At 40.5% G+C, this 24,363-nt stretch overlaps 1 protein-coding gene and 1 long non-coding RNA gene across 3 annotated transcripts in view; one reads left to right on the plus strand and one right to left on the minus strand.

Moving 5' to 3' along the window:
• GALNTL6 (polypeptide N-acetylgalactosaminyltransferase like 6) overlaps positions 1-20,679 on the plus strand; it is a 1,265,432-nt gene extending 1,244,753 nt beyond the window's left edge. For both annotated transcript variants that reach the window (XM_024246076.2, XM_024246077.2), the window contains one exon: positions 17,229-20,679. In XM_024246076.2, coding sequence (XP_024101844.1) covers positions 17,229-17,396 — 168 coding nt within the window. In that variant the 3' untranslated portion in view covers positions 17,397-20,679. The remainder of the gene's footprint in view (positions 1-17,228) is intronic.
• Positions 16,976-24,363, minus strand: part of LOC129059142 (uncharacterized) — a 33,022-nt gene continuing 25,634 nt past the window's right edge. Inside the window, exon 5 of the long non-coding RNA XR_008524873.2 lies at positions 16,976-17,392. This is a non-coding gene — a long non-coding RNA (uncharacterized LOC129059142). The remainder of the gene's footprint in view (positions 17,393-24,363) is intronic.

Here is a 24,363-nt window from a genome sequence, read left to right on the forward strand (position 1 = left end):
CAGCCAGGGAGAAGTTGCCTTCTGTTTGCTTTTTCACACTCTGAGGCCAGCCTTGCCTCAGCCTTATAAGGAAAATGGAATATCCCCCACTTTATTCATGAACTTGGCCATCCTGTGGCTGAGGCAAGGTCAGTGTCCCCCCCAAATTACAGAAAGCTAAAGGAGAGAAGTGGTGGAGAATCAGTGTGGGTAGAGGGAGGACTGGTTATGTCACTTGTTCCCTTACTTAATAAGCACTCTAGTTTCCACTTCTTAGAGATGAGCTTCTAAAACTATATTCACCCAAAGGTGGACTTGTTTGTGTAAGTTTATTCTGCATCCCACCCCCACCCAAACACCTGGCAGGTTGTGGCTGTGTCTAGCAAAATTACAAAACATCAGTTGAGCTGGGCGCAGTAGCTCACGCCTGTCATCCCAACACTTTGGGAGGAGAGGTGGGAAATCACCTGAGGTCAGGAGCTCAAGACAAGCCTGGCCAACATGGTGAAACCCCATCTGGACTAAAAAATATAAAATTAGCCAGGCATGTTGCTGCATGCCTATAGTCCCAGCTACTCGGGTGGCTGAGGCAGGAGAATTGCCTGATTCTGGGAGGCAGAAGTTGCAGTGAGCCAAGATCACACCATTGCACTGCACTCCAGCCTGGGTGACAAGAGCGAAACTGCATCTCAAAAAAAAAAAAAAAAAAAAAATTCAGTTGTTATATACTTCTACAAAACAATCTAGAATGAAAGGAGCTCAGAAGATGGTATCCGATAAAAATGAGGCTGGGGGAATATCACTGCAATAGGAAAACCTCATCGTTTTCTTTATGAAATGTATAATAAATGATTCATCTTATCAAACTATTTTGCTATTCAACATGATACAGCCTGTGCATGGTGCAATAAAGTAAGGTTTTTTTTTTAATGATTATATTCTGACATCTAAAGAGTTACTTTCTGCGCACATCAATAAAATAGCTGATTGGCCATTTGCTTAGTATGTTGGTGGTCCCTAATGAACAGAACATTTCTCATTACTGTACATTTATAGCATGACACACCAACCACTCAATAATATGCAGTTAAGCCAAGAAAATGCAATTGTTTTTATTAGGGAGCTTAAAAAGCTTACAGATGGATAAGACCAACTAATACACAGAGCTCCTGGGGAGAAAAAAAACAGGCTGCAGTGGGTTCAAGGGGAAACTCTTAGGAGCTTCAATGCTAAACCTTTCCAGGATCCTAAGGGATTTGTGAAAGGAAACCACTAGATTCAATTGTGCTGTGGCTCTCTTCTCAGCTTTTTGTAGCTGTTGGTCTTGCATTACTTAGCAAAAGGTTATACTCCATGTGTATTTATACAGCAAGCAAGGTATTTATACTTAATCAGGAACATGCAAAGGCTCAAAATGGAAAGTTTCTGAAATATCACATTTTGGTGGATGACTCAGGCCTATTCAGACACACCTGTTTTAGAAAATTCCTCTTGTTTTTTCCAAGGGCTATGCCTAAGGCATAAAGAGAAAAAGCACAAAGAGAAATCTCTCTGGGGTGCTACCTTGTCTATTTGGATGCAGTACTTGGCTCTGGAGGCTTCTGGCAGTTTTGGATGTTTTTGTTTGTTTGTTTTTTGAGATGGAGTTTCGCTCTTGTCGCCCAGGCTGGGGTGCAATGGCATGATCTTGGCTCACTCCAACCTCCTCTCCCAGGTTCAGGCAATTCTCCTGCCTCAGCCTCCCAAGTAGCTGGGACTACAGGCATGACCACCATGCCCTGCTAATTTTGTATTTTTAGTAGAGACAGGGGTTCACCATGTTGACCAGGCTGGTCTCGAACTCCTGACCTCAGGGGATCCACCCACCTTAGCCACCCAAAGTGCTGGGATTACAGGCATGAGCCACTGTGCCCAGCCTGGAACTCCCACTTTTTATAAGCATATTCATGAATCAATCAGAGCCCTCTACTAATTGCCTAAAGGGCTGTGTGAGCCATCTCCTAAATTCCTAAAATCATCATCATCATCATCATCATCATCATCGTCGTCGTCTCCAATTTAGACATCAAGCTGATGCTTTACACACATTATCTCAAACCTCAAAACCACTTAGTAACCACTTAGGTACTATTGTGTATAATTGACACAGGAAGAAACTGATACTAGCAGATATGTGGATTCAAACACAGGTGAATCTGGCTTTAAAGTTTCTACTATTTCCTCTGCCATGCTCTTAAGGAATAAGATCAATATTTCCTAGGAGAGTTCCCCAATGCCTTGGATTCAGTGTCACTGATACCAGCCAACCCCTCCCTCCCAGCTACATGGAGATATCTTGGAGAGAGAAGGTGCCCAGAAGCCACCTTGCTTGAGTGGATGAAAGTTGTTTTCGGGCCTTGCTTCCTGGTTTCAGCAACTCTCACTCTGCTTTTAGTTATTTTTAGATGTGGCTCTTTGCCACCACAAAAGGAGAAGAGCATCCTTATTCTACGATGCTGGGGCTATGTTCAGTTGCACAGCTGTTTCCTACAATAACAGGCACCCAGGACCAGGAATCCTGTTCCCGGTTTTCTTTTACCACCAGGGGGACCCCTGTTACAAGAACAGTGAATTGTTGAGGCAACCACAGTAAAAATATTTGTCCTCATCCAGCATCAAACAGGAAACTGTCTTTCCTCTTCTTCAACCCCCATTGGTCACTAAGACTTGTCACCCACTTCCATCCCCAGTCATTGGTCACTAAGACTTGTCACCTGCCCCCCTCAGCCAATATCTCTGAAATCCACCCGCTCTTTGCCATTTCTATAGCCAGCCCCTGCCTGGTTCAGTCTTCACATCTTACCCCTGGGTTATTGCAATGGCTTCCTAAAGGGCTGCCCTGCTTCCTGTCTTTCCCCTTCCCCTTCCCCATCTTCCATCCTGAAGCCAGAGGGAGATTTCACAAAACCTGGTCATGGCATTCCTCTGTTTTATGACTTCATTTCGTTTCTCATTGAGTAGAAGATCGAGTGCTTTAGCCTCTCAATACTCATCTGGATCCTTCACAACCTGGCCAACATAACAGCTGACCATCAGCCCTTAGAGTTATTCAGGCTTAATACACCCCAATTCATCCTGAAATTGTAAGGGGATCTTGAATAGTTGTTTTGCTTTTATGACTTTCAACTGCTTCACCAACATAATAATGATAATAACTGAGTGAGATAAACTATGGAAAACTTCTAGCACAGTTTCTGATCATAAGATTTCCATCTGTGTTGGTGACAATGCACTTTTTACATTGATCATCGTGGCAAGGTATATCCTAATATACCATATCATTAAAGCAATCTCTCCTAGGCAATACTGACAGTTGTTATCCCTCTAAAATTGAGAGCTATCTCCCATGCCCTTTTCATTTTAAGTAAACATTTTATTAGATTATAGCTTATATCTTAATTTGGGTTTCCCCATATATGCAACCTAAAGTAAGAATTTTAATGCACATGGTACAAGAAATCTTGACAGGGAGTGAGGAAGTGAAATGGAGGAGATATTGGAGCCAATAAAGGGTGCCTTATCAAGCAAGTACCACTGCAGGCAATTAGAACTCAATCCTACTGAAGATCTCTGGAAATGGTATATAGAACACACATCAGGGAGTCAATTTTTTAGTCAGGTTCCTGACCAAAGATTGACTGGAATGGTGTATAAATACCCCCAACTCCCTTGATACCTCTGGCCTGCTGCTCTTACAGACAGACCATTCTTAAGTCCGGAGAAAGTCCTTAAGCAGAGAGATGCAGTGACATCTAGGCCAGCATGCACTGAAATGGAAAGGCCTGAAGGGCCATGCTCAGGGTACAGGCACTGCCAAGAATCCAGGTGCTCTGCATCCTCACCAACACTTGGTATTGTCAGTTTCTTTTTCTTTTTTATTCTGTGATTGTAAAGTGATATGTTTGTTAGCCATTTTGGATATTTTATTTGTGCAGCACCTACTTGAGTCTTTTGCCCATTTTCAAAACATGGGCTGTCTGGCTTTTTCACACAGATTTTTAGGGATTTTTTTCTATATATAAGTGCCTCATTGGATGTATGCATTGCAATATCTTATTCTTGCTGGTGTCTTGTCTTTTTTCTGTTTAGTGGAGTGTCTTAATGAAAAGCTATTATTTATGATTCGTGGGTTTTGTGTTCTGCTTAGGAATTCCTGGCTTTCATGTAGTTAGTCTTCCAAGTCATCTTTGGAAATTTTATTGCTTAATGTTCTACATTTCGGTTTATAATTCCCTGATATATCTATATATCTATATAGATATATATAATTTTTTGAGACAGAGTTTCACTCTGTCAGCCAAGCTGGAGTGCAGTGGCGTGATCTTGGCTCACAGCAATCTCCACCTCCTGGGTTCAAGTGAATCTCCTTCCTCAGCCTCCCAAGTAGCTAGGATTACAGGCGCATGCCACCCGGCTACTTTTTGTATTTTTAGTAGAGATGGGGTTTCACCATGTTGGCCAGGCTGGTCTCGAACTCCTGACTTCGTGATCCGCCCACCTCTGCCTCCCAATGTGCTGGGATTACAGGCGTGAGCCACCACGCCCAGCCCTCCCTGAAATATTTTTATGTGTATAATGTAAGATAAGGGTTGATTCATATACAAAGATAGAAATAGATATAGATATATATTGATAGAGACATGCTATTGATCAATCACCATTTATTTAAAAGACCATTTTTTCCCACTGCACTGAAGTGACACTTTTATTGTAAGTCAAGAGGTCTTATATACATTGGTCTATTGTTAAATCCTCAAGTTTTTACCATGTAACTAAGTAGTCTTAGCCATACAGAAAGTAAACTAATAAAATAAACTAAATTAATCTAATAGGAAGTACAGCCAAAAACCCACAACTACCATCACTCTTAGTGGTGAAATGTTAAAGCTCTCCTCCAGAGATGGGAAATAAAATAGAAAGTTGACTATAATCATGCTTTTCAACCTTTTATAGGATAACTAATCAGTGTAATCAGGCAAGATACAGACCTTTAAAGGAATAAGAATTAGAAAGGAAGAAATAAAACAGTCCATTCGTAGATGTCATGTTTGGGTATTTAGAAAATCCAAAAGATTATGCAGCTAAACTATTTTAAAAATGAATAGATACATTTAGCATAGGCCCAAGATGAAAATGAATTGTTTATATACTAGCAACAAAAAATAGAAAATGAAGTTTAAAAGTGATTCCATTTGGTCACTGTGAAAAGCACAAAATAGGAATAAATCACGGCAAAGATGTGAAAGACTTCTATGCAGAAAACTACAAAGCATCACTAAGAAAAATCTTAAAAACTATAGAGGGATCCGTCATGTTCAAGGATTATGTCTCAATATTGTGAAGATGTCAGTTTTTAAATGATCCAAACATTTAATGCAAAACCAAACAAATCTCAGGAGGCTTATTTGTGGAAATTGATAACCTGATTCCAAAATTTACAGGGAAATGTAAGGGACAAGAATAGCTAAGAAAATCTTGAAGAAGGAAAAAAAAGTACTAAAACATTGTAAAAGCACCAGGTATCAAAACATTACAAAGGTGTATTATTAAGGCAATGTACTTGCATGAGGATAGACTGACTGAGGCTCTCTAGAAGGTGAAGCCTGGGTATCGATATTCTTTGAAAGGTCCCGAGAGAGTCTAATAGACAGTCAGATGGAGAATCACTTTTGTAGCTCTAATTTTTACCTTCTTTCTTTAATCTACTCCTCCCTTTTGCTCTAGTTGGAATTTTCCCCTCTTTCTGTATAGCATTTTGTTTCCTATAGCATTTTGTTTCCTTCTTTCTACTTAAAACACTGTATATTATACATACTTAGCCCCCTCACCCCCGCCAACTACCTGAGGGCAAGAACTTTTTAAAAAATGTCTATACGGCCTGCCTAATACCTAATATATGAAGTTCCTAAATAAGCATTCATTGACTGGCTTAAAGAACCACTAGTTCAATTATTGATATGACCCCTGCCTTCATAAACCCCAACCTGTGCTGGATAAAACTTAACACATTTATTTGTCTCAAAACTACATATGCAACCTCCCAAAGACCAAAAATAAAAGATTTAAAATTACTTTCTTTAGTTGCTCTCTGGGGGTTCTTATAATTTAACTTTCATAATAAAGGACTTGCAAATAGCATCAAACAGGAAGTACAGGTAAGAAGGCACCTGCCAGGCTAAATTGATAACAGTGTGACAATCCCATTCATTTAAAAAGTGAGTGGGTGGAATTCTTGGCATCTGCCTACATTTGACTCTTTGTTGTAACTTATGATATATGCCAGGTTTTGGGCTCTCAGTTCATAAAATGAGGATGTACCGGTCCACAAAGATGCCAGATAGAAGGGCTCGAGGTTGTTATTTTAAATCATTCTGCACAGGTATTGATTTGGGACCAAAAATTAAGGAAAGTGTATACAACAAATTTAACTTAAAAGTCATGTAATTCAACTCTGGTTCTGATAAATGAAGTCCCTAAAAAATCCTGGACATGTGGTCAGAGGTTGGGCAGTCACACTCTCCCCGGTCAGTCCTAATTGCCAAAAAGCTCTTCCCTGGCCTTTGGTTACCACACAGATTATATTTAATTCATTTTACTCAAGACAGATCCCAAATATTTGAATAAATACCTGCCTGGTCTTTAATCCAATTAAATGGCCCAATTTCCTGCCACTGCTCTCCATATGACTTAATTTGAACCTACCTCCATCTCCTGGACACTCACCCCTAATGTACTGCAGATAGTCTTAGAGAGTAGCATGATTGCCAGAACACAATATTGTAAAAATGTTGTCAACAAAGAAAGTAGAATAAGTTTCTAGCACATTTTGTTATGAGCTTCTAGCATGCTTTGCTGTGAGCAATGTTTCTGTTAATTTAGCCTGAGTTGATTGATTTCCTGCCTTAACTTCACACACTCAGCTTCTTAATGAGTTTTCAGTACTGGAGAAAAAAAAAAATCTCAGTCTTTTTCTCTTGCTTTGCTAAACAGACATATCTCTCCAATCTTATACCTGTACAGGTCATCTTTTACATTTATGTTGCTATCCACTTTTTCCATTAAACTCTATCCTATTATAATTATCCCAACCTGGATTTAAACATTTTGATTCAACTTAATAGCAATTGAACTATAATTTGTTCCATCCACAGATTGGATCAGCATCCATTCATGCCTTCATCTAAATTGTTGATCCCAGTGCAAAGTCAAGCACTGAGCCCTCTGTCATATAGCAGAGGTAACAAAATCCATTAATGAGCATCATTTGGAGGAAGTTACTCAACCAGATAAAAATTCATGTAAAATTATCTTCTAGACCACCATTCTCCAGCTTGCCCATAAGAAAACAAAATTGGACTCTTCAAACATCTTGCTGAAAACCAGATGCCCAATGTCTGCAACATACCCCTTTTGGTAACAGATGACTTATGTCATTTTATCCTAAGAAGTTGTGACCCTTATGCAGAAAATTTCAGTGCAAATTGAAAATTCAGTTACCTTATCAAAGAAGAATTAGGCTAACTCTCAGGAGGACTATACATTCGCCCCAGCAGTGAAGCTGCCTTTTCAATAATTAATTCTATCTTCCCATCCTATTTTTAGCGGTATGTCTAACCCAGCTGAAACCACTTAGGTTGTTATGACCTTCTAACTTTTGCCATTTCAACTTACCAATATTCCTACTGTTTACCTAACATACTTAACTGCCATTCTCTGGTCACTCTGAAATAGAAAGGCGCTGTTAGGACTCTCCTGGGGCTCTTCCATAAAGAGAAAGTCTTTGTGAATTGAATGCCTGCCCAGATCTAGACTGACAAACAGAAAAGAATCTTGTTAATAGGAACTATGAAAAAATCAAATTAGTGTTTGTTGATCAGGACAATTCTTTCCTACCAAGCAGGTGTGGGGTGGGAGCAGGACTGGTAGTTGGCTCAGCCAAGAAAAGAGATGAAACATAACTCAAAGACTCTGCGCCCGGTCTGTGTTCTTAACCTCTGAGTTATGTTTCATCCCTAATCCTAGCATTTTGGGAGGCCGAGGCATTTGAGAGGCCAAGACAGATCATTAGAGCCCAGGAGTTCAAGATCAGCATGGGCAACATGGTGAAACCCTGTCTCTACCAAAAAAAAAAAATAGCTGGGCATACTGGCACAGACCTGTGGTCCCAGCTATTTGGGAGGCTGAGGCAGGAGGATCACCTGAACCTGGAAGGACTAGGCTACAGTGAGTCATGCCACTGCACTCCTGCACTCCAGCCTGGGTGACCCAGCAAGACCCTGTCTCAAGAAAAGAAAAGAGAGAGAGAGAGCACAGGCTCTGGCTCCTGCAGAGCCTGATAATAGTCACTGGCCCCACTGTGGATGCTGGCTTTGGGACCTTGGGCAACTTTCTTACTATGAATTTCTGTTTCTTCATTTATAAAATGGGGATAATAATTCCCTTTATTATCTACTTTAGTATATGCCTTAGCAGGTTATTCTGATGATTAAAAAAAAAATTTAAGTGCACCTAGAGCATAGCACATAACAAGAGTTCAATTGATGTTAGCCGCTACTATACCATGCACTCAGCAAGATAACATCTGATTTGATTTTAGCTCTCCAAATAGATCTGCATACAGAAATAGATGGGCTAACTAGTCATATTTCTACACTGTACATTTCTGTACTATTTTAACTATTTAGTTGTAGCTAAATCTTAGAACATCAATTTCATGAGAGCAGGAATTTTTCTCTGCTTTCTTTCGTGCACTCTTTCCAGCATCTAAAACACTCTGTGGCACATAATAGGTACTTAATTCAAATTCACTGAATGAATGAATAAGTGAATCTAGCTTCCTGTTTGTCCACATTCACTATCTCTTCAGGTTACTTAAGTGGGTTTAGGTAGGGAAAAAAAAGACAGAGAGAGAGAGAAACTCTGGGTAGAATACTTAGCACTGCCTGACGCCTAGATACATTTGACAAATAGTAGCTATTATGTTCACATGACTTGGGGCAGGTTTACTGAGGGGAGCTAAAGAGATATGGATAGACGGAAACAAGATGCAAAACATGTGGGCTTGTTCTACTCATGGAGATTTCAGTATAGAGGGGAAGCAGACAAATACTACTTAAAGGAAGTGTACAGGGTAATATGAGAACACAAAACACTGGGCACTATCCAGATCAGAAGGGTGAGGAAGCCTTCTCTGACAAACTAACTTCTAAATGGACACCGAAAAGATGGAGACTTTTACCTTTTTAGATAGGTAAAGAAAGTGATGGAGAAAAAGACCCCAGACGTCCGGATCAACTTGTGCAAGGCCCTGAGATAAGCAGGATATTGGTTTTCTCAGAACAGAAAGAAGCCAGTTGAAACGCATACGTGCGACAGAAAATGAACTATTAGGTTGGTACTAAAGTAATTGCAGTTTTTACCATTAGAAGTAATACAAGGGCCGGGCGCTGTGGCTCACGCCTGTAATCCCAGCACTTTGGGAGGCCAAGGCGGGTGGATCACGAGGTCAGGAGATCAAGACTATCCTGGCTAATACGGTGAAACCCCGTCTCTACTAAAAATACAAAAAGAATTAGCTGGGCGTGGTGGCGGGTGCCTGTAGTCCCAGCTACTCGGGAGGCTGAGGCAGGAGAATGGCGTGAACCCGGGAGGCGGAGCTTGCAGTGAGCCGAGATCCTGCCACTGCACTCCAGCCTGGGTGACAGAGCGAGACTCCGTCTCAAAAAAAAAAAAAAAGTTATATAAGGTCAGACATCCCAGCCTGGGTAACATGGCAAAACCCCATCTCTACAAAAAAAATACAAAAATTAGCTGTGTGTGGTGGCAGCACACATGTGGTCCCAGCTACTCAGGCTGAGAGGGAACGATTGTTTGAGCCCGGGATGTCGAGGCTGCAGTGAGCCAAGGTGGTGCCACTGCGCTTCAGCCTGGGCAACAAAGTGAGACCCTATCTCAAAAATATAAAAAAGGCCAGACATCTGTAGAAGCAGGACTATACAAGACCTTGTAGGTCAGGCTAAGAATTTAGCTAAGAGAGTGTGAAGTGTTTGAATGGATTGCAGAGCAGGCATCTAACACATCAGGATTGATTTTTTTTTTTTCATGATCCTGGCTGCTCTCGGGAGAACTGAGGACAGACTGTGCACATCACTTGACCACAGCCCAAAAATGCTGGTGAGAAGAGCAGAAGGAGGGTTTGAAGGTTTGCTGTAGCCAGCACCGTCTCAGCACACACACCAAGGGGCTCTGTCAGGGCATTAAGAAACATTAATTCTTTTCTTTTTTTTTTTGAGATGGAGTCTCGCTCTGTTGCCCAGGCTAGAGTGCAGTGGTGTGATCTCAGCTCACTGCAACCTCCACCTCCTGGGTTCAAGTGATTCTGGTGCCTCAGCCTCCCGAGTAGCTGGGATTACAGGCATGCGCCACCATGCCTGGCTAACTTTTGTGTTTTTTAGTAGAGATGGGGCTTCACTATGTTGGCCAGTCTGGTCTCAAACTCCTGGACCTCAGGAGATCCACCCACCTCGGCCTCCCAAGGTGCTGGGATTGCAGGCATGAGCCACTGTGCCCAGCCAAGAAACATTATTCTGATTGGCGAAATTAACCACTAATGCAGGAAGACCAATTTTCTCCTCCAGTGAGGAATTCTAGCTGTCAAAAAAAAAAAAAAGGAAAAGGGTAGACAAAAAGACTGCTTTGTCCCTTTTATGCCTATCAAGGTGTTATTTGCGTTCTCTCAGATGCCAACAGTAAAAATAGGCAGAAAAAGCCTCCTTGATTTGTCTTTCTTCCAGATGGCTCAAAGGATAGTCAAATATCAACCTTGTTCTTCTGCACAACCCTAAGAGGTGGGAAAGCAGATCTTTTAATTCCCTGTCTCATCCCACTCCTCTCCTGCTCACTCCATTCACTTTACAGATGGAAACCCTGAATCACTGACAAACTAAGTGACCACAAAAGGTTATTGTCAGAGATAAAACTAGGATTAAAACTGGTTTCTTAATTCCAAGCCTTCATTCCCTCATAGCCATATTAGACACAAAAGGCTTTGAACAGGAAGGAGTTCTCTCTTACAGAAACATCCTCTTCCAATGTATACTCTTGAAATGAATCTTTCTACTTACATGGAAATTGATAGGAGGGGGTAACTCGAGTCTCCCAACTTGACACAGAGGAGCTACCCTGAGATCCAGTCTATATCTAACTGCTCACTGGGCGTCTAAACCTTGATGTCCCATAAGCATCTCCAACTCATCATACCTAAAACTGAACTCATTATCATTCCCACACCAATCCTGTTTCTCTTTCTGCATTTCTTGCCTCAATACAGCTTTTCCTCTAGACATCCACCTCCTCCCTCTACCTCAACCTCCTCATCTCATTAATCAGAATGCCCAATGCATTTCACTTCTCAGATCACTCCCTGGGTCACCCCCACCTCATCCCCATTGCTCTCGTTTTTGCATTAGCTGAAATCTGAATCATTGCGGTAGCCTCTGGTGGTTCTCTCTTATTGCAGTCCAATGCCTTTCTACCCCTCCTCCATCTTCCTCACTGCCACCCTAACTATAGACCCTGTGACTCTTGTTCAAATCTCCCAGTGACCATTCTGAGATACTTTCATGACAAGTCAAGCCTTAGCACTGTACCACCATCTCATCATGATGTGGCCCCTGCCTATCTCTCGGATATCCTCGTCTGGAATTTTTCCCCTTGCTCCAGCTACACCACATGACTTGCTGGTCTGTGGCACAAGACCCAACCTCCATCACCTCTGACAACATCTCCTCACTCTGGCTTCCTCACTGTTCTCTAACCACCAGGGTGCATACCTGCTTAGGGCCCAGACCCTGGCCATTCCCTCTGGGTAGGAAGGTCTGAGACTCTTTGCATGGTTAATTAGCTTACCTTCTTTGAGACTCCTCAGATGTTACCTTCTCAGTGAGATTTTCCCTGGCCACTCTATTCAATATTCACAGTGGCCCCACCCCTGGCACTCCAGGTCCTTCTGACTGCCTTGATTTTTTTCATGTCACCTCTGAACAGGCTATGTGTTTACATACTATGTTCATTGCTCATTGTCTGTGCCCCCACTGCCCCAACCTCACCCCTACCTCTGGAAAAGAAGCTCCAGGAGGGCAGGGATTTTTGTCTCTTTAAGTTCATATTCCAAGCACCTAAAATAGTGCCTGGAAAATAGCAGGTGCCCAATATATTTTTTTGCTGAATAAATTGAATGCATAAGTATATATATTATTTTATATAGTTTTTAATGTGTTCTTCCTTAAATCTAGAACAACCTAATTCATATCCTACTCACCCTCATCTATAATCTCATTGACACTTTTTTACCACAAACATTTCTTTTTTTTATTATTATACTTTAAGTTCTAGGGTACATGTGCACAACGTGCAGGTTTGTTACATATGTATACATGTGCCATGTTCTTTTTGTTTTTTTTGAGATGCAGTTTTTTGAGATGCTCTTGTTGCCTGGGCTGGAGTGCAATGGCGTGATCTTGGCTCACTGCAACCACCTCCTCCCAGGTTCAAGCAATTGTCCTGCTTCAGCCTCCCGAGTAGTTGGGATTATAGGCATGTACCACCACGCCCAGCTAATTTTGTATTTTTAGTACAGACAGGATTTCTCCATGTTGGTCAGGCTGGTCTCAAACTCCTGACCTCAGGTGATCCGTCTGCCTTGGCCTCCCAAAGTGCTGGGATTACAGGCGTGAGCCACCGCGCCTGGCCTACTACAAACATTTCTTGTTTACCTATTGGTCTCCCTATGTCATGGGTCAGAGGGTGCCTCTTATGTTATCTTTCTATGCTCTCTCCTCAAACATACCAGAAAATAAAAGTCACTTAGTAAATATTTGTCAAACTCAACTGATGTGATTAATGTTATCTTCTAGGCAAAGGACCTAAACACATAGATCAGATACAAGCTCTGATCATAATTGCACAGAAGAGTTCATTTCAGAGCCATAGATACCTTCGCTCCATAAATCCTTTTGCTTAAAACGGGAGGTACTATTGCATCAATTTGGATAACCAGTTGAGGCAGAGGCTAACTTTTGAAAATTCTATTTTGCCAGGACTTCAGAAAACACAATTTGGTGTCGAATAGCTGGTCTCAGACCAGATGGTTGGTACATTCTGATTTTTAGAACTAGGGACGCTCCCTGACTGAAAATAAAGTAGTAGAAAGGGAGGGAGGAATCACTATTACTTAGTTATTTACTTATAGGCAGGACACTATGCCAGTGATTTTATATCTATTAACTCTTTTTATCCTCAAAATAAATATGTGAGGCATACTGTCATTTACATGTTACAGATAAGTAACCTTAGGTTCAGAAAATTAAACAAGTTGTCCAAGATTACATAGCAGGACTAAAATTTGATAAATCCCCTACGCCACAAATCCAAGCACTTTCCCAGGACCGTCTTGTCTCTCCACCCACTATATGGTAGTTTCATTCTTGGAATCACCTACCTATACATAATGGACTCATATACCTATTTTACTATCTTTGCATCTTTAGCATTTGGTTCTTTTATGACCAGTGTGGAATCTTTTCTGTAACTCACACATTCTTTTAGAGTTCGGAGCCTACAGGACTATGGAAACTAATAAAGTCTAGCACAAACCCGTGAGTGCCACAAAGTGTCACACACATGCCAATCAAGTCCGCGGGCCTGCTATAAAGAAGTGCCCCTTTCAATGAGCTACCTGGAAAGGTGCACCTACACTTGCCAGGGTAGACTGATCGACTGGCATTGAGCATTGATTAGGAAGTAGTCCTGGATTCAAACTTTTGCATTTCCTCTCAAGGATTTCTAATTTTCTCAGGCAAAACAAAACAAAACCCAAACAAACAGAAAGACACAAAAATAGATGGAGTAGGCATCCAGGAAAAGTGAGAGGAGTAAAGGGAAATGCACTGCTGGATTACACTGTGAATAGCCAGAGCACAGGCCGTGCCATCCCCCAGGACTGGACAAAGAACAATCTAGTTAAAAGCACAGAAAGGACGTCTTCTATCATCCTTTAGGGAGGGTTGTTTTAGAACAGCAGACTTGCCGAAACACTCAGAAGTCTATTCCACAGAAGAAACTGTGTTCAGTTCTGTTACAGCCATCACTGCTGTGACCAGAGGTGAAGGGCAGAGGAGGGAAAGGCTGTCATAGAACCAAAGACCACATTCAAAAGACAATTACTCGATCCACTGACTTAAGTCCAACCAGGAAAAGCACCAGGAAAGACATTTAGTGATTCACAAGCTTAGCTGAGTAGAAACGTAAAGATGGCAATGATGTAGCTTAGCCCCCAAGGTCAAAAGTGGAAAATGCTTGCCATGGGCAAGGCAGAGGGCGCTTCGAGAAGCTTCACCTCCGGGACTCCTGGGCACTCCCAAGACAAGGGTGAGCAGAGCTCTGTCTCCAACCAGGGAACAAATAGTCTGTGGATCTACTGATCATTGTGGATGGTCTCTAGTTTGACACCTCATCATTTGTCTCTGTCACTAGTGACCTTTGGAATAAAATGCTCATTCAATTTTATGACTAGGAGAGGATCCAGAGATTTATCTAATCCCCCCACCTCATTTTACTGATGAAGCTTCTCAGACATAGACAGATGAAGGGAATCCAATTTTTCAACTTTTATGAGAACATGAAGTACAAGAACAGAAAACATATTCTGGATGGTTCAGGGTAGTGGTATATTTGCATACTCGACTTTGTTCAGCCCAGGAGTACATCTGTATTTCTCAGAGCATGTGTTCCAATATGGGATTTGGAAAAATATGATCTGTTGATGGCTCAGAAAATAATGTTCGAAAAAATAAAATGTTCAGAAAGGCTGGTTTGGCATTTGCATGCATGCTGAGGTACACAAGCTAGGGAAGAAAAGAGAATAGAAACATGTCCTACTCCTTTTCTCATTTCTTAACTCTCATGAAGTTATGTGTTTTGAGGGGGAAATTGTGCTCATCTGGAGGGTCCACATGAGCATTTTTTTTTTTTTTTTTTTTTGAGACAGAGTCTTGCTCTGTCTCCCAGGCTGGAGTGCAGGGCCTGATCTCGGCTTACTGCAACCTCTGCCTCCTGGGTTCAAGCGATTCTCCTGCCTCCGCCTCCCACGTAGCTGGATTTACAGACGTGCACCACCACGCCCGGCTAATTTTTATATTTTTATTAGAGACGGGGTTTCATCATGTTGGCCAGGCTGGTCTCGAATTCCTGGTCTCGTGGATCTGCCCGCCACGGCCTCCCAAAGTGCTGGGATCACAGGCGTCAGCCACGGTACCCAGCCCCACATGAGCTATTGATAAAGGTAACAACAGGAAAAAATACAGATAGTGAAGAGGGGGCAAGAAGTGCATGTGTATAGAACAAAGTGAATTAGAATGTAGCAGGTCACCTAGAATTTTCATGACTATAACAGCTTAAGAGTGCTCTTTGAAAAACTGACCTAAATATATTAGATCCATGTAGCTTCACTATTGGTTGGGGCTGAGAGAATGAGCATGAGAGATGCTGGGGAAGAAGAGAGAAGATAGTGAAGGAGACTGCTGCCTGAGGAGCCACAGCAGCGGCGGGGAGAGGGCATCTGGGACAGCAAATATCTAGGACCCCCAGAAAGAAGGGCTGGCGGAGTGAGCTGCAGCCTGCATTCTCCTTCCTCCTGGAAGCTGCTTCCTCCACCCCAGAGGAGAGGGAGGAGAGAGTTTCTCAGAGTCTTTCCCTGGGGTCAGACATGGGTGGAATTAATGAAGCAGGAGGGAAAGAAAATGGCAAGGAGATCTCAGGAGCCCTCTTTGTGTAAGGAAAGTAAAATCCACAATAAACTCAGGAAACTCATAAAGAGAGCAGGAGCGAATAGGAAGCCTTTGTATTAGGCACAGCTCTTTGTTTACACTGAAAATAGAAACAGGCAAACTAAATTGCCTGCAGGTTGCCTTTCTCCTTCCTTATTCTTTCTTCCTTCATGCAGTGCTTAACTATGCAAACATCCGGATCCTAAAAGGACATTAAATATTGGTTGATGGAGTCTTAAAATCCAAGAGCAACCCAGAAATGTTTACAAAGGGTGCCTGAGAAACTCCTAATTCTAAAAGCATTGCAAGTTTAGTATTCCTCAGATAAAGGTAACCAGAGCCTGTAAACCTTTCCTCAACTAAATAATAAAACATTACTTGATCCTAAAATATAAGCAGTGATTTGGGGATGTTTTCTTGTATTATTGGCATTATAGACAACATTAGAGGTAAATTTATTACTAGTTAGGAAATTTTTTTTTAGCATTACCTTTTCCCCACTTAACACAATTAAAAAGGGGTGTGTGTTAACAGAGCTTGTTCAGATAATGAGCTTGCTCACTACTTAAACTTTCTGTCCCCGTGGTATATTTTCATTCACTGGGCTGTTATCTGCATCATGTACCTGGGGGCTTTTTAAAAATAAATGTTGCCTCCTCCATTTTGCGGAAAGCAACGAGAACAGCAGCATTGGAACACCTGCATTATATCAATAAAGGGATTGAGAGGAGACTGAAGCTTAAGAGCTAGCAAATTTGAATTTGTACATTCAGCTATTGCCTGTGTGTCCCTTGTCCCAAACTCATATTCATCTTCTGAAAAGGGCAGCTGAGAACCCAGCACTTTTGACTGCTGTTTTTTTTTTCTTTTGTATTTCTGTTTCCCATTAGAGATTCAATGTGAGGGAATTATGACTCTTCTAGCCATTGTGTGTGCGTGTGAGCAGGGGGTATTATTTACTGTGGACTAAAATATAATTTTTTGTGTATGTGTTTCTTCCCAGATAGCTACATCATTGGCTACTTGACAGGCAACCCCATATACTTATTATTTTCAAAATCTAAGCAGATAGCAAAAACCTCACCACAGAGCAGAAAATGAATGGATTGCTTTTTTTAAAAAAGTGGATGATTGAATGAATGAATGAATACATTTATTGTCTCTAATTGAACCTGCTTGTAGGCCCTACATAGTGCTAATACAGCCTACAAATTCACATTCCATATTGGCAACTCCACCTGCTATTGTTTGATTTGGGAGCTGTTCTATTTACACAATGAATATATACTGAAATATAAACAGAAATATCTTACTTCTCTATGTGTTGGGTTGTAACCATTCACCACGTATTACAACAGTCTTTTCTTTTCTTCCTCACTCCTCCAGGACAGAACATTATTCCATCCTGTGAGCAACAGCTGCATGGATTGCAACCCCGCAGAGAAGAAGATTTTCATGGCCAGATGTGACCCTCTCTCTGAGACTCAGCAGTGGATTTTTGAACACATTAATATGACTGTTTTAGAAACATTTAACCACCATGCCAGCTCCTAGAAAGAAGAAAGGAAGAAAGAGTGATTACCTACAGGTTATAAATTAAATTTTAGCCAGCATCTGGGTCGAAGGAGTCAGGAATAACATTTCCTCGATCCAGGAAGGCTGGTTTAAAAATTTGTAAATGCCATGTCAAAGTAGGTTGTTTTGAAGAACTTCCTGCATCTGAAGAACTTGGCTGAGAATCTCACCAGCTGCTTCTGAGAACTCGAGACTAGCAGTTCCCTTGCTGGCCAAGGGCAAAGATAATTTAGGGACTTTTCAAAACAACTGCTGAGCTAATAAATCCTAGCATTTCTCAGGTCAAATCCTGCAGTAGTGAGTAGCTATGAATGGATCCTATTAACTGGGTGGGAGGGGGGTGAAAACGGAGTGCATGACTGCTCTGACAACCTGAGGATATCACAGGTTTAGAACTAACCAAGCTTAAGGGGTGAGCTGTACTCTTTGGTGCCATTCTCTGACTAAGAATGGGTTCAGCAGGTTTAACCCTTAAAAGTGCTGCAGATGATTTCAGAGTGCTCATACTATTCTGGGTTTTTTTTTTGTTTTATTTTTAAATGAGGGTGCAATATCTAATGTAAGACTTAAATTACATAATGAAATGGACATCCAGTGTTCCCATTCTTTCGTTTATATTTGCCATTTTTTTTCAGAGCAAAGGTTTCTTATTCATGAAAGTTCATGCTCCAAGAATCCACTGAATTTCTAATTCAGTGCCCTTCTATGAATCCAGTTAAAACAAAAGCAAAAACAAAAATCTATGCTATCAAGTGACTCCAAAGAAAGATTTCACAGAAGCAGCAAAACCATATAAGATTTAGGAGAGGGTCTTCCCTGGGAAATCTATTTTTACTTTTCTATTATTTTTAAAATCTTAAAAGTCTGATATTTGTCCAGTCATAATTTTTATTAAGCAAGGAAATGGAGTGAGGTTGATGTAATTTGTTTAGGAGATTCTTAAACCCAAATAAATCTACACTCCAAGTGATATGTGAAAATGGCTTGGTTCACTTCAATTCTGTTTAGTCAGTGGTGGAAGCTTAGAAGTGGTTTTATTTGTTCGTTTGTTTGGGTTTTGCTTTTGTTTTTTATTTTTTTCTTGTTGTTGTTCTTTTGTAGTGTTGATATTAATGATGTTCTTTTATTTGGAAGCTCATAAAAGGAATTACCATTAATAAAGTGTTTCTGACACCATTTTCTGTTAATGGGACAATATTTCAGGGATGAAGAAAGGAATGCTCCGAAAACTAAATGGAACACTTAATCCTTAAAGCAATTTTTTACTGTTCAATAATATCACGTTGGGGGAAGAAAATACAGGTATCAAGGTGGTTCTCGGGAAAAAAGAATCATGTTTATTACACATCTCTCAAGTTTTTTTGGTATAAAAATGTTTTAACTTTGCTTTCTTTTTGTTTTTTGTTTGAAGTTGGTTTTCCTGTTAATAAAAATTTATATAACATCTTGGATCTAGAGCATTAAATTTGAGAACTGGGAGGACTCCTAGGATCCAGTCCCTTTGCTTCTTCAGATGAATCACAAAAGCCCAGAAAGGACCAACTCCTGGCAAGGCTGATGTCTTCTGAGCCCTATTCCTGTGTTTTTTATCTTGTACTGTGTTGCCTCACTCTGTTACCCAAGCTGGTTCTGGATATTACTGTGATTTAACTTGAGATTTTCAGTCACTAGATGAGAATACTATGCCTCCCTGGGGATGCCCACTAAAGTAATATTCACATTCAGAAACTTTAATACAGTACATGACGCCTCTTCTTATACATGTTCATGATTTTGTTATCTCCCTGAAACTTAATGAAAATGTCTAGTTAAACTACCAGGCTATAGTTGGGGAAGAGTTATTTCATTATCTTTACTGATTTTTCAAGCATTCTTTTGAAGGGCTATTTTTTTTCTTTTTCTTTTTTATTATACTTTAAGTTCTGGGATACATGTGGAGAATGTGCAGGTTTGTTACATAAGTATACACATGCCATGGTAGTTTGCTGCACCCATCAACCCCTCATCTACATTAGGTACTTCTCCTAATGCTTTCCTTCCCCTAGTCCCCCACCCCCTGACAGACTCCAGTGTGTGATGTTCCCCCAGTGTGTGATGTTCCCCTCCCTGTGTCCATGTGTTCTCATTGTTTAGCTCCCACTTATGAGTGAGAATATGTGATGTTTGGTTTTCTGTTCCTGTGTTAGTTTGCTGAGAATGATGGTTTCCAGCTTCATCCATGTCCCTGCAAAGGACATGAACTCATCCTTTTTTATGGCTGCATAATATTCCATGGTGTATATGTGCCACATTTTCTTTATTCAGTCTATCATTGATGGGCATTTGGATTGGTTCCAAGTCTTTGCTATTGTGAACAGTGCTGCAATAAAAGTATGTGTGCATGTGTCTTTACAGTAGAATGATTTCTAATCCTTTGGGTATATACCCGGTAATGGAATTGCTGGGCCAAATGGTATTTCCGGTTCTAGATTCTTGAGGAAACGCCATACTGTCTTCCACAATGGTTGAACTAATTTACACTCCCACCAACAGTGTAAAATTGTTCCTATTTCTCCACATCCCCTCCAGCATCTGTTGTTTCCTGACTTTTTAATGATCGCCATTCTAACTGGTGTGAGATGTTATCTCATTGTGGTTTTGATTTGCATTTCTCTAATGACCAGTGATGATGAGCTTTTTTTCATGTTTGTTGGCTGTATAAATGTCTCCTTTTGAGAAGTGTCTGTTCATATCCTTTGCCCACTTTTTGATGGGGTCATTTTTTTGTTGTAAATTTGTTTAAGTTCTTTGTAGATTCTGGTTATTAGCCCTTTGTCAGATAGATAGATTGCAAAAATGTTCTCCCATTCTGTAGGCTGCCTGTTCACTCTGATGATAGTTCCTTTTGCTGTGCAGAAGCTGTTTAGTTTAATTAGATCCCATTTGTCAATTTTGGCTTTTGTTGCTATTGCTTTGATGTTTTAGTCGTGAAGTCTTTGCCCATGCCTATGTCCTGAATGGTATTGCTTAGGTTTTCTTCTAAGGTTTTTATGGTTTTGGGTCTTATGTTTAAGTCTTTAATACATCTTGAGTTAATTTTTGTACAAGATGTAATGAAGGAGTCCAGTTTCAGTTTTCTGCATATGGCTAGCCAGTTTTCCGAACACCATTTATTAAATAGAGAATCCTTTCTCCATTGCTTGTTTTTGTCAGGTTTGTCAAAGATCAGATGGTTGTAGATGTGTGGCTTTATTTCTGAGGCCTCTGTTCTCTTCCATCAGTCTATATATCTGTTTTGGTACCAGTACCATGCTGTTTTGGTTACTGTAGCCTTGTAGTATAGTTTGAAGTCAGGTAGCATGAGGCCTCCAGCTTTGTTCTTTTTGCTTAGGGCTGTCTTGGCTATACAGGCTCTTTTTTGGTTCCATGTGAAATTTAAAGTAGTTTTTTCTAATTCTGTGAAGAAAGTCAATGATAGCTTGATGGGAATAGCATTGAATCTATAAATTACTTTGGGCAGTACGGCCATTTTCATTATATTGATTCTTCCTATCCATGAGCATGGAATGTTTTTCTATTTGTTTGTGTCCTCTCTTATTTCCTTGAGCAGTGGCTTGTACTTCTCCTTGAAGAGGTCCTCCACATCCCTTTGTAAGTTATATTCCTAAGTATTTTATTCTCTTTGTAGTAATTGTGAATGGGAGTTCACTCATGAGTTGGCTCTCTATTAGTGGTGTATAGGAATGCCTGTGATTTTTGCACATTGATTTTGTATCCTGAGATTTTGCTGAAGTTGCTTATCAGCTTAAGGAGTTTTTGGGCTGAGACAACGGGGTTTTCTGAATATACAATCATGTAATCTGCAAACAGAGATAATTTGACTCCCTGTCTTCCTATTTGAATACCCTTTATTTCTTTCTCTTGCCTGATTGTCCTGGCCAGAACTTCCAATAATATGTTGAATAGAGTGGTGAGAGGACATCCTTGTCTTGTGCCAGTTTTCAAAGGGAATGCTTCCAGCTTTTGCCCATTTAGTATGATATTGGCTATGGGCTTGTCATAAATTTGAAGAGCTATTTTTTTAACCTTCTGTCACAGAGATATTTTGTATAGGTCAAGAGATCTTGAAGCATTCAAGATGTATACTGGAGAAAATCAATAGTGAGAAATTAACCTGTGTGTTGAGCAATTCCAGAGAGTAAATGAAGATTTATCTCAAGTGTTCAGAGAGCAATCTTGTTGTAGAATTAGATGATCCTATAAAAATTCACATTATGTCATTAAACAGCTGACTGCTATTTACACTTCTATGAAAGAGACAACCATGGGTTCTGCACCCTGCAAAGCTCAGATTCACAGTGATCTTGTAGGATGCTATAATCATAGAAAGCTAGCCATAACATGTTTGGCTCTGTCCTTTGAGAAAGCCTGCATATATTGCATTATTTTGGTGTGACACACAGAGGTTAACCAAGATTGGTCTCTTGATCTCTGAATAAAACAATGTAATATTTTGGGGCCTATTTGAGGGTAGAGGGTGAGAAGAGGGAGAGGATCAAGAAAAATAACTTACTGGTACTGGGCTTAATACCTGGGTGATGAAATAATCTGTACAACAAATTGCCATGACACAAGTTTATTAATATAACAAACCTGCACATGCACTCCTGAACTTAAAAGTTTTTAAAAATTAAATTAAAATTTTTAAATGTAATATAAAAAATTAATTTTTTAAATTAAGGAACGCTTGAGACATTAAGGCCAAAATTAAAACTCTAAACTGTCAAGCAACTATTAAATGTGTGCAAATAGGAAACAAATAGAACGAGATGAAGCCTCTAGAATCTACCCCTAAGCCAAAGAGCACAACATTGCTAATAAGCACATCTGAGGAGGCATTTCCACTCCACTGAAGGTTAAGACTCTGTTTACCCGAAGCACCACTACTACCATTCTGAAAAGTAGAAAACTACGTATGTTGGTATGTTTATTTAACAAAGGGGACTGAACAATCCTCAGAAAGACTCTCTTTCCTGGAAATAACATGATTTGAAAATTGGACAGTAGGCCGGGCATGTGGGTCACACTTGTAATCTCAGCACCTTTTGAGAGGCCGAGGTAGGCGGATCATGAGGTCAAGAGATTGCGGCCATCCTGGCCAACATGGTGAAACCCCGTCTCTACTAAAAATACAAAAATGAGCTGAGGATGGTGGTGTGCACCTGTAGTCCCAGCTACTAGGGAGGCTGAGGCAGGAGAATCATTTGAACCCAGGAGGCAGAGGTTGCAGTAAGCCGAGATCATGCCACTGCATTCCAGCCTGGCGACAGAGCAAGACTCTGTCTCAAAAAAATAATAATAATAAATAAAAATAAATAGGACAGTAGAGTACTGACCTACCCTTTTATCAGAATGGGAGGAAAAATCATAATCTGGCCTTGGAAATTGCTACTTCTCCATCATAAGACATGGTTTTGCCAGAATAATTAATGTTTAAAATCTTTTTTACGTATTTACAAAGAAAAAGCTGTGCTTTAAAGCAATCATGAACTAAACGCAGGACTTACATTTTTTTCAAGGCTGGATTAATAACCTGGCAATAGCAATGTACAGGCATCTATGTCTACTGGTACTTACTTAAAAACATTAATATGATCACATAACTGTTTTTAAAAGTATTCACTATATCAGAAGCCTCAGGGAGTAATGCAAGTTCCAGAATTGCTTTATGAATTGATAACCTAAAACTTTATGCAATAAATGAATAACAGAAAATGAAAATGGACTTACAAGCAATGAAAGAGTGTGTTAGGCCCATTCTTCTCATGTTTCTTGGAAAACATGAAACCCATGCCAACACTTGACATCATTTCCTTTAGGAGCAATGTTTTAAAAGAAGATAGCCAAATATAAATAAGTAAATACCTATTAATATTTTGTGCTTCTTCCTCGCAGATGAAAAACTTTTATTTCAATCTTTTTATAAATATCTCCATAAGGAAACAGTAAAAAAGAATGCCTTCTTGGAAAAATAAGCACTGTGAAGTTTATGGCTGACCCATCAAAAGAGTTAGCGCCCCAGGCGCAGTGGCTCACACCTATAATCCCAGCACTGTGGGAAGCCAAGGTGGGAGGATCACTTGAGTCCAGGAGTTCAAGACCAGCCTGGGCAACATAATGAGACCTCGTCTCTACAAAAAATAAAAAAAAATTAGCTGGGTGTCATAGCACATGCCTGTAATCCCAGCTACTGGGGAGGCCGAGGTGGGAGGATCACTTGAGCCCAGGAGGTCGAGGATGCAGTGAGCCATGATCGCACCACTGCACTCCAGCCTAGGTGACAGAGTGAGATCCTGTCTTAAAAAAAAAAAAATTCAATCACACTTTGATTACAAAGCCGGCTATCCAGCAGTCATAGAGGGCCCCACCTGCCACTGTGGGATATTCTTGGCCCAGGATATCACACACCTAAGAATTCAGAAGAAAGTTGATGATAAGGCTATGCCAGATGTGCCTTTGACTTCTTGTCTTACTGCAGAATCTCCCCCAGAACTAGGCAGTTCTCCTGACCCTCCCCTGAAGAAGAGTGCTAGGTTATATTTTTTCAGAATTTAGAATCATCGTAACAATATGACATTGTGAACATTGATTTATCCCTAAAAACTCATTTAGTAAAATGTCTTTAGACTTGTTACCCCGGCAGGATTATGAGGCTGCAACGCGCTTCCATAAACACATGCTGGAGATATGCTGGAAATAAAGCATTTCTTATAAATCATGAGAAAGAATGCCTCAAAGGGAAAATATTTTTAAGTGATTCCCTATGATTCTGGGAGTACATATAAATGGAGATAAGTAAATTGTATCTCTCAACATGGGGCACGCTTCATTCTCTCCCTTCACCTCATCGACCAGGCCTGTTCCTGCCATCATTCCTCTCAGATGACACCACCAACTGTAATTACTC

The sequence above is a fragment of the Pongo abelii genome, chromosome 3, assembly GCF_028885655.2.
Source record: "Pongo abelii isolate AG06213 chromosome 3, NHGRI_mPonAbe1-v2.0_pri, whole genome shotgun sequence".
Taxonomy (NCBI): Eukaryota; Metazoa; Chordata; class Mammalia; order Primates; family Hominidae; genus Pongo; species Pongo abelii.